This window comes from Aotus nancymaae, unplaced genomic scaffold (genome assembly GCF_030222135.1).
Source record: "Aotus nancymaae isolate 86718 unplaced genomic scaffold, 86718_ANA_hifiasm-v0.15.2.pri h1tg000014l, whole genome shotgun sequence".
Classification (NCBI taxonomy): Eukaryota; Metazoa; Chordata; class Mammalia; order Primates; family Aotidae; genus Aotus; species Aotus nancymaae.
In genome coordinates this window covers 49,565,110-49,584,346 of record NW_026988425.1, presented here as the reverse complement: position 1 = coordinate 49,584,346, position 19,237 = coordinate 49,565,110, and the positions used below count along the sequence as shown (strand labels likewise).

At 39.3% G+C, this 19,237-nt stretch overlaps 1 protein-coding gene across 3 annotated transcripts in view; it reads left to right on the top strand.

Annotated features, from left to right (window-relative positions):
• The window catches only part of PLPP1 (phospholipid phosphatase 1), a 103,027-nt gene that overhangs the window by 78,097 nt on the left and 5,693 nt on the right, over positions 1–19,237 (top strand). For all 3 annotated transcript variants that reach the window (XM_012457308.2, XM_012457307.2, XM_064375980.1), the window contains exon 4: positions 10,516–10,573. In XM_012457308.2, the coding sequence (XP_012312731.1) occupies positions 10,516–10,573 (58 nt within the window). The remainder of the gene's footprint in view (positions 1–10,515; positions 10,574–19,237) is intronic.

Sequence of the window (19,237 nt, the reverse complement as noted above, 5' to 3'; positions counted from 1 at the left end):
AATGAAATGTGACTTTTCTGCTTTTGTCTATTGGGTAGAAAAGATTTCTGTAAGTGAATTATTGTAGCACTGTTAGTCCTCCTGGTAACAAGAGCTGTAGTGACATCATCTGGTCTTAATCTGAAAGGAACAGGAGTGGCCTGTCTGGTAGCCTCTCCTGTTGGACTCTAATAATTTTATATCTGTGTGGGCTTTTGCCTCCTCTGGCCATTGGTGGTGTCTGCTTAAATCTAAATTTCTGTATTGGTATAATACTAAAGACACTTTTATTGATGTCTTGAGCCTTATCTTTCTTTCATTTTTTTAGTATCACACCTGGCTAAATACATTTTTTTTTTTTTTTTTTTTGGGTGGAGACAGGGTCTCACTATGTTGCCTAGGCTGATCTCAAACTCCTGGGCTCAAGTGATCCTCCCACCTTGGCCTCCCTAAGCTCTGGGATTATAGGTGTGAACTACTCCACCCAGCTAAGGCTTATCTTTCTTGACCCTAGTCACCAAGAGTGGTGATTTCATTATCTGCAGGAGAGTCATAAGTGGAGCCTCCTGCCAGGTTGTAGTAGATGTTCTTGGTCTTGGTGTTGTCTTTTGGGGTGAGGGCTTAAAATAGAAGTCTTAGGATCTTGTTTCTAGTTAGCAATCCTGCCCTTAAAATAATAACAATGCACACTTTAGAAAGCGAATTAAAACTGTCTCTTCCTTCTGTATTATTCTGAAAGAGTTTACCTTTTAGCAGGGAGGCTTCTCGTTCAGCGATTTTACAAAGGGGATGAGTGGTGGGCAAGGTGTTACAGTTGCCTGCAAAGGAACAGCACACAGTGTGTCCTTTGTTTCATCTACCACTTGTCCCTTGTTTCCTTTTTAACTGTCATTTTACTGTTAGGTAAAGTGGCTTTGGTGGTTTGGAGTATTTTTGTATCAGGTCATGAATTTTCCTTAATAACCAAGGAAACTGGTTATTAACATATTATTCTAAGTTATTAATATTATTAATATTAACTTATCATTTTACTGTTAGGTAAAGTGGCTTTGGTGGTTTGGAGTATATTTGTATTAGATCATGAATTTTCCTTAATAACCAAGAAAACTGATTAACTTATATTATAAACATATGATATTTCCTTCCCCTGGTTAGTACTTGCATGTGTTTTACCCTTTTTGTCAGCAGCCTTTGTCCTCATCTGTTACAGTAGTCACCAGGTTTTCCTGCTAAGAGTTTGGAAGCATTTCTTCCCCAGTCATGTTATTTTCAAGATATACCCAGTTCTGCTTTCCTTTATCTTAAAGATTCTCAGCAACCTCCTATTTTCTGGATTTGTCTTTTGCAACATTTTTCCATAAACAAAAGACACACATTATAATGAGTTTGAAATATCCTACACACATACCTACTGTGTCCTACATTTTCCGCCTTTTTTATTTTTATTTTTTGAGATGGAATCTCACTCTGTTACCAGGCTGGAGTGAAGTGGCGCAATCTCAGCTCACTGCAACCTCCACCTTCCATCTTCAAGCGATTTTCCTGCCTCAGCCTCCGGAAGACCTGGGATTACAGGCACCTACCACCACGCTTGGCTAATTTTTGTATTTTTAGTAGAGAGGGGATTTCACCATGTTGGCCAGGATGGTCTTAATCTCCTGACCTTGTGATTCACCCACCTCGGCCTCAAAATGCTGGGATTACAGGTGTGAACCACCGTGCCCTGCCTATTTTCTCCTTCTTTTTTCGTTGTCTATGTTCCTGCTGGTTTCTCTCCTTTAAGCATCATGACCTAATATCTGTAGATATTAGTCATTCGGCATGTTATTCACAGATGTTAGTGGCTGTGGAGTGATATTTGAGGAATTAATTACTAAAATAGAATTGTCACTTCTGTCTTATTTCAGATAGGTATGTGTCTCTGTGTAATGTGGCTTGGTTAAAATTGACCCTATATAATAGAGTAGCTTTAAATGGAAATTTATTAAAATAATTGTAAAAATAATTCAGTGAGTATATGACAGGATTTTTGCTGCAAATGAAATAATTTCTCATTTTCTAGGTGGTTCAAGGAAAGAAGATGTGTTTATAAAATTTTTTATTGTATTACATTTTACTTAATTTTGGCGGGGACCATTTTATATTCCTTTGCTATTTATTACCTTCATCTTTGTAACCTTTGGGAGAGGTACCCTGTGGTTCTTGTGGTTCTAGACCTTTCTAGAAATATGATTTCTTTAATAAGCCTCCTCTTTCTAAACATTCAGGATTTAAGTATATTTATTAGCTCCGTTAGTTACAAAAATAGCAGAGTTAATATACTGAATTTCAAGGTATCAAACATTTGAAGAAAATGCCCCATGTTGTAGTTTGACTTCCTTTTAAATTATATGTATATTGTATATTTTTATTGGAAACGTGATATTTAAAAATACATATATATGTTAAAACATTTTAACTGCAAGATGTGAGAACAGGGCCTGAGTCACTGCTGGGTCTGGGCATGAGTTTTTAAGTAGGGAGCTGCGTTTATACCCAGAGTAATGGCACTTTTAGCCAAGAAACTCTTGGGGAAACTATTAGGAAGAGGGATGTAGACTGTATGTGTGTATTTGGTAGGGAAGAGATTTGTAAGAAATCTGTAGTAGGCATGTCATTTTTTTTTTTTTTGAGATGGAGTCCTGCTCTGTCACCCAGGCTGGAGTGCAATGGTGCAATCTTGGCTCACTGAAACCTCCGCCTCCCGAGTTCAAGCGATTCTCCTGTCTCAGCCTTCTGAGTAGCTGGGACTAAAGGCACATACCACCTTTAGTGTTGGCCAGGATGGTCTCGATCTCTTGAACTCGTCATCTGCCTACCTCGGCCTCCCAAAGTGCTGATATTACAGATGTGAGCCACTGCACCCGGTGGCATGTCATATTTTGACAACCATTGCTTTAAAATATTTTCACATATATATTATCCCTGTTATAACAAGTTGTGATTCCAGTATTATCACTGTATTATGTGAAAGTTTAGTTTAACCCCCATTTTGATACCCTTCCCCAGAGCTGCTAATAGTTTGTATTTCCTTTCAGTCATTTTTCTATGTATTTTTATATTGAATGTGAAATTGTATAGTTTGTGTGGATTAAATAAATAACTTCTAAAAATATGTCTTGAACCATCCTGGCTAAGATGGTGAAACCCCATTTCTACTAAAAATACAAAAAAAAAAAAAAAAAATTAGCTGGGTGTGGTGGCAGGTACCTGTAGTCCCAGCTACTTAGGAGGCTGAGGCAGAAGAATCATGTGAACCTGGGAGGTGGAGGTTGCAGTGAGCCAAGATTGCGCCACCACACTCCAGCCTGGGTGACAGAGTGAGACTCTGTCTCAAAAGAAAAAAAAAGTGTCTTGGAGACACGGCTTGTATCAGTTCACATAGAGCTATTCATTTTAGTTAATACATTATATAATCAGTCCTCCATATTTGTGGATTCAACTAACTGGATTGAAAATATTTGTGAAAAAAATTGATCAGTACTGAATGTATACAGACTTTTTTCTTGCCATTATTCCCTAAACAATACACAGTAGGACAATTATTTACATTGCATTTACATTGTATTAGGCATTTTAGATAATCTAGAGATGTTTTAAACTATATGGGATAATGTGTGCAGGTTATATGCAAATACTGTGTCATTTTACATCAGGGACTTGAGCATCTGTGGATTTTGGTATCCTTGGAAGGTCCAGGAACCAGTCCCCCACAGATCCATAGGATAACTGTATTCAGAATAGTGCTAGAATTGGCAGGACATGGAGGCTCACATCTGTAATCCCAGCACTCTGAGAGGCTGAGGCAGGTGGATCACCTGTGGTCAGAAGTTTGACCAGCCTGGCCAACATGGTGAAACCCCATCGCAACTAAAAATGCAAAAATTATCTGGGGGTAATGCATGCCTGTAATCCTAGATATTTGGGATGCTGAGGAAGGGTAATTGCTTGAACCCGGGAGGCAGAGGTTGCGGTGAGCTGAGATGACACCACTGCACTCCAGCCTGGGTGACAGACCAAGACTCCATCTCAAAAAAAAGCTAGAATCTTCCTTGGGTCCTTGAGTTTCTGGCAGTGTTGCGGTACATGTTTGCATTTCTCTAGGAGACATACCTCAAAGTGGAATTACTGGGTCACATAATATGTGGTTGACATGTTGATAGATATTACCAAACCATCCTCCAGAAAGTGTGCAATATGAAAGTGCCTGTTTTCTCATTCATCACCTACTTGATTCCTCAAGTACCTTAGATGTGAGATTCTTGTAGATAATAATACGGTATCTCATTGCTAAAGCATTTAGCAGTTATCAACTGTAAAAATCTTTCTGAAATAAATTATGTTCATTAAGAGGTCATTGCTCATATATCCATTTGTAGCATTTGTGTAGGACGTATTTTAACTTTTTTACAGGATCAGTCCATGTTTAAAGATTATCACAGGGGAACTTATGCTATACTTCAGGTTAATCTGCTGTTATATAAACTTTAAAATCAGGAAATAACATTTGAAGAAAATGCCTCTTGTTACAGTTTGATTTCCTTTCCTTTTGCCTTTAGAGTGTACAAAAAAGACAAATTGGTATTCACTTAAAATGATTATTTACTGCACTGTAGCCTGAGTGACAGAGCGAGACTCTGTCTCTAAAGAAGACAAAGATTATTTTCACATTGGCAACATGTATTTATTCATGGATTAAGTCTAATTTCTTCTTCATATATTTACTTCATACATTTTGCCACATGTAAACTGTACTTTGTGATGGAACTCCCCTGCCTGGAGATGCCAGGATTAAAGTTCCTCCTGGGTCTGTCTGCCACTGACAAGAGTGAAATCATGGCGCAAAAGAGTTGGGAAGACTCAGATTTGAGCCCCAAAGAGGTGTGACTTTTTGAGCAAGTTACTGAACCTGTCTGAGAATCATTGTCTCTATGTGAGCACATGAGAGTGTTTGTGAAAAGTGGAAACACTGTGTATTAAGTACTTGAACATACTCAGTAACTTGTAACAATTATAAGTCTTTCAACAACCTTTCTGCCTTACAGTGCTTTAGGAATCAATTTCAGGATGATTTTTAGGGGAAAAAGGAAATTCTAATTCATAGCAGAACCAACTTTGGCATACCTGGGGGAAATGGTGGTATAGTAATAATGTGAAATATTTTTGAACATTAGTCACTGTACAATTAAAAACAAACTGCTGGCCGGGCGCGGTGGCTCAAGCCTGTAATCCCAGCACTTTGGGAGGCCGAGGCGGGTGGATCACGAGGTCAAGAGATCGAGACCATCCTGGTCAACATGGTGAAACCCTGTCTCTACTAAAAATACAAAAAATTAGCTGGGCATGGTGGCGCGTGCCTGTAATCCCAGCTACTCAGGAGGCTGAGGCAGGAGAATTGCCTGAACCCAGGAGGCGGAGGTTGCGGTGAGCAGAGATCGCGCCATTGCACTCCAGCCTGGGTAACAAAAGCGAAACTCCGTCTCAAAAGAAAAAAAAACAAAAAAAAAAACAAACTGCTGTTGCTGAACTATTGTGTCTCTTAGTAAAGTGATTGATTTTAGATAGCATTTCATTAGTTTTAAGAATTCTTTTAAAAAAAAGCCTACTTCTATTTATGGCAACATGGAGGATTAAGTGCCTACTGATAATAGTTCAGCTAAACATGCTAGATGATACATTACACACACATTTGTGTATATTATATCTTAAATTATATATACACATCCTAAAACACATATAAGTGTTTTTAGTAAATAGTTGCTGGTGGGAGAGTAAAGGAATTTTTCTGAGGCCTGCGTCAGTTAGTGCTGTAGATCCATTGTGGTCATTGAAAGTATCTGCTGGTTCCTGGTGGCATAGACCCTGAGTTTTGATAGGCAGTGAACATGGGGCACAGAGCTAAAGGCTGAGGCCAGAGGAGAGGTCATAAGAGACATGTGGATAACGTAAGGACTCCCAGACAGTGACAGCATCCTCCCCATGGGAGCGATTAAAAAGAATTCTTAAACACAGGACCACACTCACACTGGTTTGGAGCCAGAATTCATACTATTTGGTTTAGGAAGGAAAAAGGGGGGGAAAAAAAGCTTGAGGTTTAAAGTGTATTGGTAATGAACCCAGCATAGGTAAACATATCTTCTCTGGAGGAACTCTCCTTAAACCAAGGCTCAAAGATTCCCCTCAGATAGAGTCCCAAGGACATGACCTCATTCTAATATAAATGAACTTATGAGGAAACAAGCTACCCTAAGTGACAGTCAGCAAATACAACAAATTACATAAACTCTCAGAGATTACAGATATTAGAATTACCAGGTGTAGACTAAAATAAGAGCAGACAGAAAATATGATGTGGGATGAAGAGAACCGAAGTTGGCCACGCAGGTTTGGAACAGAACCAAAGAGGTCTGTAAATGATACATATATGGTAATTTAAAATTTACAGCATAACATATTGATTAAGCAGATTAGATACAGTGAAAGGGATGACAAAATGAAAGCTACACCTAAAGAGACTGAAATTAAATATAGAGAAGAAAGGGTAAGAGATCTGGAGGAATAGAAAACAAAGGCCTTACATGTTGAATTAGCCTCCCACAGAAAGCTACTAGGATGGAGGATGGCCAGTATGCAAAGTAATGGCTGAGGACTTGTACCAAGTGGCGAGTCCTCAGATAGAAGAAGCCAATGAACACTAAACTAGATCAATAAAAAGAAATCCTAGTACTAGATACATGACAGTAAAACTGGAATATTGATAGGCGGCAGGAGGAGAGGAAGCAGTTAGAGAGAAAAGACAGATAACCCAGAAGGAACTGGCTGACAGATGGCTTGTATTTTAACAGCAAAAGCAGAAGCAAGAAGATAGTGCAATGATAGCCTCAAAGCGATGAGAGAAAAAGTCATCAATTTAGAATTCTGTACTCAGGAAAACCATCAGTCAAGAATGAATGCAGGCTGGGCACGGTGGCTCATGCCTGTAAATCCCAGCACTTTGGGAGGCCGAGGCAGGCAGGTCACTTGAGGTCAGGACTTGGAGGCCATCCAGGCCAACATGGTGAAAACCCATCTCTACTAAAAATATAAAAATTAGCCAGACATGGTGGCACACGCCTGTAATTCCTGCTACTTGGGAGGCTAGGTAGGAGAATTGCTTGAACCTAGGAGGAGGAGGTTGCAGTGACTTGAGATCGTGCCTGTGCACTCCAACCTGGGTGACAGAGTGAGACTCTGTCTCAATTAAAAAAAAAAAAAAGAGAATGAATGCAAAATAAAGATACTTCATACTAGAACAGCTAAAGGTGTAACTGTTTTGTGGAGTAGGAAGGAGGAAAGGAAGAAAGTCAGATGGTGAGAAGACAGCAGAGAGGTGATCAGCTGGGTTGTGATTTAACCTCCTTCTGAGCCCCAAAATACAAAATTAAGAAATGCTTTATAGGAGTTGATTGCTTTTGATGTTGATAAAGACTGGATTTGATTGTGTCTTTGCAATTTATGAGGCCGAACATGGATGTGGATGTTGGAGCACAGAGATATAAGAATGCTTAGTTGAGGAAAGAATTGACAGGCATGGGGGCAAGAGGGTGCAGGTGGATTGCTATGAATGCTCTCAAGGCCATGATATTGGAGTGCAGGCCAAGTTTAATTGGCTCTGAGAAAGGGGTGACCTGGCTGACAAATGTGAGGAAAAAAAATCATAAAGTTGCCACTTGAAATAGAATCCTAGGCCAGGTGCGGTGGCTCACGCCTGTAATCCAGCATTTTAGGAGGCCAAGGCGGGCAGATCACCTAAGATCCAGGAGTTTGAGACCAACCTGGCCAACATGGCAAAACCCCATCTCTACTAAAAACATAAAAATTAGCCGAGCCTGGTAGCGCAGCTACTCAGGAGGCTTAGACAGGATAATCGCTTGAACCCAGGAGGTGGAGGTTGCAGTGAGCCAAGACTGCACCACTGCACTCTAGCCTGGATGACAGAGTGTGACTCCATCTCAAAAAATAAAAAAAATAGAACCCCATTCACTGTGAGTTACGTAGTCAAAACCAGTTTACTTACTAACTGAAGCTTGTTTATCGTAGACTACACCTCAGTCAGTGAAAACAGCAGCATTTCAAAATACATTTTTCACTCTGTAAATTTTCTTCCTGAGATTTTCCTAAGATTTGGTTGGAAAGCTGGCTCACATTATTACTGTATTGTACCTGCCTTCATCAGAGAGGCTATAATGAAGTGAGATGATACTATAGGATTGGTTAAAATCTAGAATTGGTTAAATTGTAAGGGCAGGGTTCTGAGGTCAGGGCTGTAGTCTTAAACATTTCAGTGAGGTCACTGTGATGGAAACAAACTGCATTTGAGGCCAGGCATGGGAATACATGGCTCACACCTGTATTCCCAGCACTTTGGGAGGACAAGGCTGATGGATCGCATGAGGTCAGGAGTTCAAGACCAGCCTGGCCAACGTGGGAAAACCCCGTCTCTATTAAAAATACAAAAATTACCCGGGCTTAGAGGTACACACCTGTAATCCCTGCTATTTGGGAGGCTGAGGCAGAAGAATTGCTTGAACCTAGGAGGTGGAGGATGCAGTGAGCCAAGAATGTGCTACTGCACTCCACCCTGGGCAACAGAGTGAGACTCCATTCTTCCCCCACCGCCCCCCACCCCAAAAAAAGCATTTGGGCTACTCCTTGGGTTTTATTAAACCACCCATACAGATATATAGTCCATTTGTGCATTCTGGTCATAATAATAATATACACTTAAGAGCTGTATCTCCTAGAGACTCCAATAAAGAGTTAGATTTATATGGAATATGAATAATTAGAATTTCCATTTTTTGTGCTTTATTCTGTTTGCTTTTTAATAGAAATAGAAGTCTGTATTACCATGTTCTGTTGGGTAAATTACTGTAGATAAAGATGTAGACACTGAGATTGAATAGAATTACTTCTTTGTTTTTAATCCCTGTCAAAGTCATAGCCAGACTTCTTCACAAATTCTATACTGAATAAAATATCTGTTTTTGTATTCAGTGTAAAAAATGGAAACCAATGAATGAAATCACCTTATGGATGATTCAGAGCTGTTTAAAACTATTACATTAGTTTGCAGTTTATGATTTTGTAGCACAGTGTAAAGGATTTAGTGAAACCTCACTTACTTGGCTTTGAGAATATTTCTGGGATCATGGTTATGTTGGCTTGATGGGGTCTGACAATCCTTGAAATTGGCTTTTATTAACTTGTAGGCTCTTCAATAAAACACAAACTATAAAATGTGCAGCGCTCTGCTCTAATTATCTGATTTAAAATTACTATTTGTATTGATCCATTCTGTATGATCATATAGCAAGGCTAAAAAGTGATTTATTTTTCTCTCTTTATGTAGACTAAACCCAGAATAATTATTGTGTTTAATTACATAATTCCTGCTTGGCACAGGAAATTAGAGAATTCGCTTTCTTAGGCATGTATCTGATTTAGAAAAAGGCAATCAAAATTCTTGGTAGAATCATCATCAGTGTATACACTTAAGTAATCTTTACTGTTGCACCCACTGGCAGCTGCTGAACATACACATGTGACTTTCTGGTATGTATGTTAGGTGGTTTTTCTCCTGTCTGAATCCAGGGAACCAACATCTCCCTTAAATTCCATTTGAACAAGGCAGAGTGTAATAAGTAAATTACTTAAGAGCCTGTCCCTCTTGTTTTTGTTTTTATTCTTATGCAGGGAAAAGCAGTCAGGAGATGTATTCTAGTTATTTGCATGAGCATCTTTTTGTGGCTTACTTTTACTGTGCTTGATGTGCTTGTCTCTTCTGCATCAGTGGCTAATTCTGGATAAGCAAAACTTAGATCTTGAATGTTAGTGAGCTCTGTTTTTCTTTTATCAGAAGTGCTATAAAATTTTATAAGCATTCTGTCATTTTTAGGTGAGGAAGATGATACTCAGATGTTTATAGACCCTAATACTGAAAGAAACAAAAACACTGAATCTGGTGGGAAATGTAAGGCAAGATGTGTGCCCGTTTAAAACACTAAAATATTAATACGGATGGAAAAAAGCAATCAACTTCTGAGTGTTCCCAAGGAGGTATAACATTACTCAGGGACTAATCCTGCAAGTGGAAAATAAAACTTAAATCATGGTCACATAAGTGTATATGTAAAAGTCAAGGCCATTTATGCCAGTTATGACTTGTCAAGTATCATTCTTCTAACATCTTAGAAACACTTGGCAAGTTTATTCTCATGACACATTACCCATCCTGAAAGTTTCAATAAAATGATACTGCATAGAAATCTGAGCTCAGATCCTTCTTGCACTCTTTAATGTTCCTGTCCTAATTGTCCTCCTGCTCCACCCTTCTAATTTCTCAAGATGGAGGGAGGCAGTTGTGTACATTCTGAAGCTAAGGAGCAGATTTATGAAATCAAGAATACTTTTGGCTCCTAAGAGAAAAAAGTAACATTTGTCTTCTTTTTCTTCTAGATTGTCCTTCTACTCAGGCCACTCTTCGTTCTCCATGTACTGCATGCTGTTTGTGGCAGTAAGTACTTTGTGTATATTGATGGTTAGGTTCTGTGCTGCGTGGAATTAATGTGCTCAGCATCAGTGTCCTCTCCTGTCCTAATAAATTAGCCAGTGGCAAAAGGTAAAGCAGATAATCTACAAATCTGTAAGTTTCATGCTAAGAATTAGTTGATGTGTGCCCTTACTTTGGGATGTTTCCTGAAGTGGTTTTCTGGAACACACAGCTTCTGTGTAATCACAGCAGGTCACTAATCTGAAGGACTGGGCCAAGGGGCTGCTGTTGCTTGTTAACCTCCTCTCTAACTGGGAGCCACTCCCCTATCTGCTCAGTGTGGGTGAACAGCAGCAGAGCTGCTTTCCTCCTGGGCTCTGCTGTGGTGAGGAGTTGAGTTTTGATCATTAGCTGTCCTTGTTCCTATTTGAGCAGATTTTGTTTTCCTTTCATTTTCTAAAACATTCCCAGACTGCTCTGCAAGGGACCAGAAGGGTTTTTCAACTTCTGGGAAAGGCAGTTGCCACTTCTGGAGCCTGTCATCTATACAACTTCCAGGTCCAATTCTGATGCCAGCCTGTAGAGCAGCAGCATAGCAATTTGCACTTGCATCATACCAAGCTGGCAGTGAGGACTTAGGAAGATTTCCACCCACATTTTGCATCTTAAACTAGAGATGAGTATGTAGTTTTTTGAGAGTAACTAATGCAAGAACTAGGCTTTAGGACACATTCAAGAGATTTTTAAAGGACAATTTTATTTGATTTTAATTTTTTTATAATGTTCTCTCTTTACATATAAAGTATTATTAATAAAACACTGTATATTTGGGTGTATACAGTTGTATTCTGTGTAAATTTGTGGTTTCCTGTGTTTTTCCCTTTGATCACATAAGTGCTATATGATAATTTAATGCTTAGATTTAAAGTGCATGGTATGTATTAAGGGAAAACTAATGGGAGTTAATTTAGTCTCAGAGAAAATTTAAAATGTTTTACTAGAATCTTGTTTTTATTTGAAAAACCAAATTCCAAACATTAAAAGAATATATAAATTGAAGATGTGTTATATAAAATTCAGATTCACAACTTCAAACCATTACAACAGCTAATTTTCAGAGTTTTCATTTTACATGAATTAAATTTAGTGAGGAAGCACAGAGTATGATTCAGCAGAATTTAGGGCTTCCTTTTTAAGACACATGCTCAAATGTTTCTGCAGATGCAGCATGGAAAATGTGACTTATCTGAAGGTAGCAGCAAATACTATTCTGACATCTTCTGTTCATTTATCTTATTAGAAAAAAAAAATCAGCATTCTTTCTTATGGGAGACAACATATTTTTTTCTTTTTAATTAGGCCACAAGGACTAGGGTAGACCCAGAAGGCTGGGCAATAGCTAGAGCCGTTACTGTCCTGAGAGCTCTTCCCAAAGCGTGGGCCTGTGACTACACTGAAGGGTGTTTGAATGTGTGGACATGCTTTGTATTCCCTGGGCTATACCTCACTACCTCACTAGGTGTAACTTTTGTCTCACTAGCTTTTGTGGTTTGTTATCTGCTCACCTGTGTGTGTCAGTGCCCAAGTCCCTCTTTATGAGAGACCTAGGAATCTGAGTTTTGATTGATCTTGATGATGATTTGCATTTTATACTACTTTTATTTTTGACTAAAAATTTCCATGAAGAGATGAGGGATGATTGCCACTGTTTGACAAGTGAGGGAATAGGCACCTTGGGAGGGCTGCTGAGTTCTGTGAGCTCTCGGGTCTCTTGATAATCAGGATCCCATGCTGTACTGATTGGTGACTTGGTCTGAACCCTAGTCCATTTATTTTAAAGGTCAGCTGATGCAGATCTCTGGAAGTAAAATGGCATTCTGGAAGTGACTGACACATAACTTTGACCCACTGTTTGTAATTTTAAAGAAAATTCTCAGATACAACATTCCATATTTTATCATTTTCTGCCCTTCTTCCTTGACCCTTCTCAAAACACCCATTACATGTGTGTAATTGGTCAAATAGAAACTTGTACTGAGGGCTGTTTTGTGAGAGATTAAAATTACCATAGAGAGGATGACATTGATGTTTAGAGGGCCTCCATGGCAAGCCTGCTCTGTGGACATGCAGCCACATATGAGGGATATCAACTCGGGAAAATGATGTCAGCCATAGTATGGTAATTGGGTCAGTATGAACCATTTAGACGTGTTAAAAGAACAGCTTTAAACAAATTTAAGGGTTTCATTGAGCAAAGAAGAAACGACTCTTAAATTGGGCAGCCCTCTGAATCACAGCAGACTCAGAATGACTCCAGCGCTTCTAAGTGGTCAGGGAGAATTTGTGGACAGAAAAAGGAAAGTGAGTCCAGAAAATGAAGTGAGGTGCAGAAACTGCTGGATTGGTTACAGCTTGGCCTTTGAGCCTTATTTGAGTGTGGTTTGAATGGCTGTGAGTGGCTGAAATATGGCTGCTGAGACTGGCTGAGACTCAGGTATTGTTACAGAAGCACATTCCTAAGTCAGGCTTGCAGTTTGCTTACCTACCAAGTTAGGCTGTACTTTGTAAAGAAGAACTCAAATATGTGAATAGGGGGTTTTCAGGCCAGATTTGTTTGATTTAACAGATGGAAAGTTATAATGGTCTAGAAGAAAAAAAGAAGCCTAGATAAATAGATTTGTTATAGACCTTTCTGGAGAAGAAAGCAGGTCAAAGCAACTATACACTGCATTTTACTGACTCTAGGCAGTGGAAATATTTGCTTGATGTGGATGTAGGCCCCAGCTTTGATTTCAGCCCTGAATACACAGATGTCTCCTTGCTTTTCACATTAATGTACAACATTTAACCTCTAAGCCCCGCCCCCAAATTCCTTGGGCAATGACTCATCTTGTTTCTCTGGGCATCTTGGCATCATGAGTCAGTCCCAGATTTGGGTGGAGATGTAGTCATTTAAATCCTCTCTGAGGATAGTCTTTGATAGCCAAAACTTCCCTGTCGATTCCTGACACCCAGAAATTAACTTCTAGTTAAAAATGTCTCTTAAAACACCCTGACCATTGTTCTTCACTGGCAGGCAGTGCAGCCCTGCACACTTAACACTGCCAAGAGAGAGTCAGCATCAGTGAAAACTTCCCAGGCCTGTGGGAGCTCAGGGCAGGGCTGCTTTGCACATAGCCAGTTTATATGCTTAGTGACGCCCCATGAACTTGGCTGAATGCCAGAGATTCCACATTTATTTGATTATTCAGGAGAACAGCCATGGTTTGAGTCTGTATTTTCTTTCAGTACAGTGAGGAGTGCTAAAATACTTTTCCTGAGACCATTCTATTGAGGCTGTAACCCCAGATTGTTTATATCACCGCCTCTTATGAAATTCCTCTATCTGTGCTTCAGCCAGACTCTCCTCCCTGCCATAAAATGCCTCTGATCTGGGCCTTGCCCTCTGCCTTGTGTTTAGACAGTGCTGCCCACCTATCTAAACCCACTCAGACTCTTTCATACTATCCACATTCCTTAAGATTCATATAATCCCTCATTTAGCATTCACTGTATACCTAGCATTGTTGATATTTCATGTTTTCCAAACTTGATTATTGCTGAACATTGGGCAAATGATGAACTACTCATGGCCCAGACTACACGAATCCTGCCTGATTTTGAGGTGGGATTTAAGATCTAAATTTAGTGCCTCAGTGAATCCTAAGAACGGTGAAATTAAAGCCCAAAGATTAAACTGAGGCCTGCTTTCCAGTGTTCTGCTGGCCAAATGTGTCATCAAATGTAGGTGGAGCAATCAGTTTGGTTTGCCTGGCTGGTCATAAAAGCACTGTTTCAAAATAAGTAGGCCAAGGTATATTTCTTTGTGTTGGGCCTCCTGTTATTAGTCTAGTTCTGGGGTTGGCAGTTTTTTTCAGTAAAAGGTCAGATAATAAATATTTAGGCTTTGTAGATCACATATTCTTTTTTGAAAAGAAAAAAAAAAAGCAGCTCCTTAAAAATGTGAAAACTGTTTTAACTTGCAAGCTGACCCCTTGACTCTAGTTTAAAATGGAAAAAAACCCTCTTAATTTATTAACAATAGAATATTAAGAGGCTATGAGACAATAATGACATTTTATAGTTAAGAAATGTTAACAAGGTTAGTCAAGGAAAGGAAAAATCAAAATAAAACAGCTTCAAAAATATCTCATTCAACAATTATTTTAAAGGTGAGATATTCTAGTTAGATCCTTTAATGGAAGTTAACTGTTTCAGAAATGTCAACCAAAAATGGTTATATCCTTCCTGTCTTAGTTTTGGCTGCTGTAACCAATTGTAGAAGACTGGGCAGTTTATAAAAAACAAGTTTATTTCTCAGTCTGGAAGCTGGAGATTAGGGTACCAGCATGGTTGGGTAATGGTGGGGCCTTCTTCCAGGTTGCAGAATGTCTTTACACAGTGGAAAGGGCAAGGGAGCTCTCCTGGGTCTCTTATTAGTGCATTAATCCCTTTTCATGAGGGATAAACCCTTATGACCCAATCACCTACAAAAGGCCCTATTTTCCTAATAGCATTGCCTTGCAGGGGGTACCGCAACCTCATCCTCCTGGGCTCAAGTGATCCTCCCACCTCAGCCTCTCAAGTAGCTGGGACCACAGGCGCATGCCACCAAGCCTAGCTTTTTTTTTTTTTTGTAGAGATGGAGTGTCACCATGTTGCTCAGGCTGGTCTTGAACTCCTGAGCTCAGGCGATCTGCCTGCCTTGGCCTTCTAAAGTGCTGGCATTACAGGCATAAGCCACCATACCTGGGCCCTTTACTATTTTGCTTGCCTCATTGCTCAGTGTTAGATCTTCACTGCTATGGTGAATAGGAGGGGTCAAAGTAGCATCCTTAAGTCTTATTCCAGTTCTTAGAGGAAAGGCTTTCAGCTTTTCCCCATTCAGCATGGTGTTAGTTGTGTGTTATATATAACATTTATCATGTTGAGATATGTCCCCTTCATGCTAGTTTTTGTTGTTGTTTTTTTTTTTAATCATGAAGGGATGTTGAAGTTTATCACATTTTCATCACATTTGAATGTAATGTCACATTTATTGATTTGCCTATGTTGAAACATCCTTGAATCCCTGAGATAAATCCCACTTGATCGTGGCATAATATCTTTTTGATGTGCTGTTGCATTAGGCTGGCTAGCATTTTGTTGAGGATTTTTGCATCTGTGTTTATCAGAGATATTGGCTTATAGCTTTCTTATGTTGCATCCTTGTCTGTTTTTTGTATCAAGGTAATGCTCCCCTCATGAAATGAGTGAGGGACAATTCCCTTCTTTTCAATTTTTTAGAATAGGATAATAGGTGTTAGTTCTTTGTAAGTTTGGTAGAATTCAGTAATAAAGCCATTTGGTCCTGGACTTTCCTTTGTTGGGAGACATTTTATTACTGATTGAATCTCATTACTCATTATTGGTTTGTTCAGTTTATCTCTTTCTTCCTGATTCAATCTTGGAAGACTATGTATCCAGGAATTTATCCATTTACTCTAGGCTTTCCAGTTTGCTAGTGCACCGTGGTTAATAATAGTTTCTGATAGTCAGGCATGGTAGCTCATGCCGGTAATCCCAGGAGTTTGAGAGGTTGAGAGGGGAGATCCTTTGAGGCCAGGAGTTCAAGACCAGTGGGCAACACAGCAACATACTGTCTCTACTAAAAAACAACAACAAAATCAGGCAGACACTCTGGCACGCTCCTGTAGTCCCAGCTATTCAGGAGGCTGAGATGGGAGGATCACTTGAACCCAGGAGGCTGAGGTTGCAGTGAGTGATGACCATGCCACTGTGCCCCAGACTGGGTAACAGTGAGACCCTATCTCCAAATAGATGATTGGAGATAGTCTCAGATGTTCTTTTGTAGTTCTGTTATCAGTTGTAATGTCTCCTTTTACATTTCTGAATTTATTTGGGTCTTCTTTTTCTCTCGTCAATTTTATCTTTTCATAAAAGCAACTTTTTTTGTTGATCCTTTGTACTTGTAAAAGTTCATTTTGTTTAGTTCTGCTCTGCTCTTTAGTATTTCCTTCCTTCTACTAATTTTGGATTTGTTCTTTTCTATTACCTTGAGGTGCATTGTTAAATTATTTACTTGAAATCTTTTTAGGTTTTTTTTTTTTTTTGAGACAGAGTTTCGTTCTTGTTTCCCAGGCTGGAGTGCAGTGGTACAATCTTGGCTCACTGCAACCTCTGCCTTCTGGGTTCAAGCGATTCTCCTGCCTCAGTCTCCCAAGTAGCTGGAACTACAGGCATGCACCACCACACCTAGCTAATTTTTTGTATTTAGTAGAGGTTTCACCATGTTGGCCAGGCTGGTCTCAAACTCCTGACCTCAGGTGATCCGCCTGCCTCAGCCTCCCAAAGTGCTTGGGATTATAGGCGTGAGCCACTGTGCCCAGCCTGTAGATTTTTGATGTAGGCATTTATTGGTATTGATTTACCTCCTAGCACTGCTTTTGTTATATCCCTTGGGTTTTGGTATGTCCTGCCTCTATTTTCATTTTTTTTCAATAATTTTTTTTATTTCCTCCTTAATTTCTTCACTGACCCAGTGGCCATTCAGGAGCATGTTGTTTAATTTTCACGTATTTGTACAGTTTCCCAAGTTCCTCGTTATTGATTTTTAGTTTTATTCCATCATGATCTAAGAATAGTCTTTGGCTGGCGGGGTTTATTTTTTCTTGCAGCTTATTCCATACATCATCCCATTTTCTCCTAGCCTGTAAGCTGGCTGCTGAGAAATTCACTGTTAGTCTGATAGGCGTTCCCCTTCTAAGTGACTAGATACTTGTCTCTAGCTGTTTTATTCTTAGACTTTTGACAGTTTGACTGTAAAATGCCATGAATTTTTGAATTGCATCTATTTGAGGATCTCTAAGCTTCCTGTATCTGGGTGTCTAAATCTCTTGCTAGACTTGGGAAGTTTTCAGATACTATTTCATTAAATAGGTTTCCTATCCCTTTTATTTTCTGTTTTCTGAGACACCAAAAATTTGAATATTTGATCACTTCATGGTGTCACATATGTCACACAGCAGTTGCACATTCTTTCTTATTTTTGTCTGTCTGGCTTCCAAAGACCTGATTTTCAGTTCTAAATTCTTCTGCTGATACTGTCTACTGTTGAAACTTTTGGATCTAGTTTGTATTTCATTCAGTAAATTCTTCAGTTTCAAAATTTGTTTTTTTTAAAAAAATCTGTCTTTGGTAAGTTTCTCATTTATATCATAAATGGTTTCTCTGATTTCTTTGTATTATTTTTCTGATTTCTGTTTTCTTGTATCTCACTGGGCTTCAATTTTCTTTTGAATCGTTGAATTCTCTTTCTGAGATTTCACAAATTTCTTCACTGGAATCTGTTGCTAGAAAATTACCATGTTCCTTTGGAAGTGTCCCTTCTTCATGTTTCTTGTACATATTTTGATAATCTGTACATCAGGTGTAACAGTCACTTCTCCCAGTTTTTTGAATTTGCTTTCATAGGGGAGGATATTTTCCTGAAGATGTATCTGTGGTGTTGATTGGGCACATCACTTTGGCTTTGATTCCAGATGCATGCATGTAGTGTAGTGTAGTCTCAGTATGATTTTTACATATGTGTGTGTGTGTACATATATATATATTTATTGCACTTTAGGTTCTGGGGTACATGTGAAGAACATGCAGGATTGTTGCACAGGTGCATACATGGCAATGTTGTTTGCTGCCTCCATCCCCATCACCTATATCTGGCATTTCTCCCCATGTTATCCCTCCCCAACTCCCCACCCCCCACTGTCCCTCCCCTGGTCCCCACCCATAGACGTCAGTGTGAGATGCTCCCCTCCCTGTGTCCATGTGTTCTCATTATTCAACACCCACCTACGAGTGAGAACATGCAGTGTTTGATTTTCTGTTCTTGTGTCAGTTTGCTGGTTCCCAGGTTCATCCATGTCCCTTCAGAGGACACAAACTCATCGTTTTTTATGGTTGCATAGTATTCCATGGTGTATATGTGCCACATTTTCCCCATCCAGTTTATCATCAATGGGCATTTGGGTTGGTTCCACGTCTTTGCTATTGTATACAGTGCTGCAATGAACATACGTGTGCATGTGTCTTTATAATAGAATGATTTATAATCCCAGTAATGGATATATACCCAGTAATAGGATTGCTGGGTCAAGTGGTATTTCTGTTTCTAGATCCTTGAGGAATCGCCACACTGCCTTCCACAATGGTTGAACTAATTTACACTCCCACCAACAATGTAAAAGTGTTCCTATTTCTCCACATCCTCTCCAGCATCTGTTGTGTCCAGATTTTTTAATGATTGCCATTCTAACTGGTTTGAGATGGTATCTCAATGTAGTTTTGATATGCATTTCTCTAATGATCAGTGATGATGAGCATTTTTTCATATGTTTGTTGGCTTCATACATGTCTTTTGAAAGTGTCTGTTCATATCCTTCACCCACTTTTGAATGGGTTTTTTTCTTGTAAATCTGTTTTAGTTCTTTGTAGATTCTGGTTATAAGTCCTTTGTCAGATGGGTAAATTGCAAACATTGTTACCTATTTTGTTGGTTGCCATTGTTTCTTTTGCTGTGCAGAATCAGTTGTGTGATTTCCTCAGTGCAGTTGAAGTGTTTGCTGGCGATGGGAACATCAGGTGGGCCCA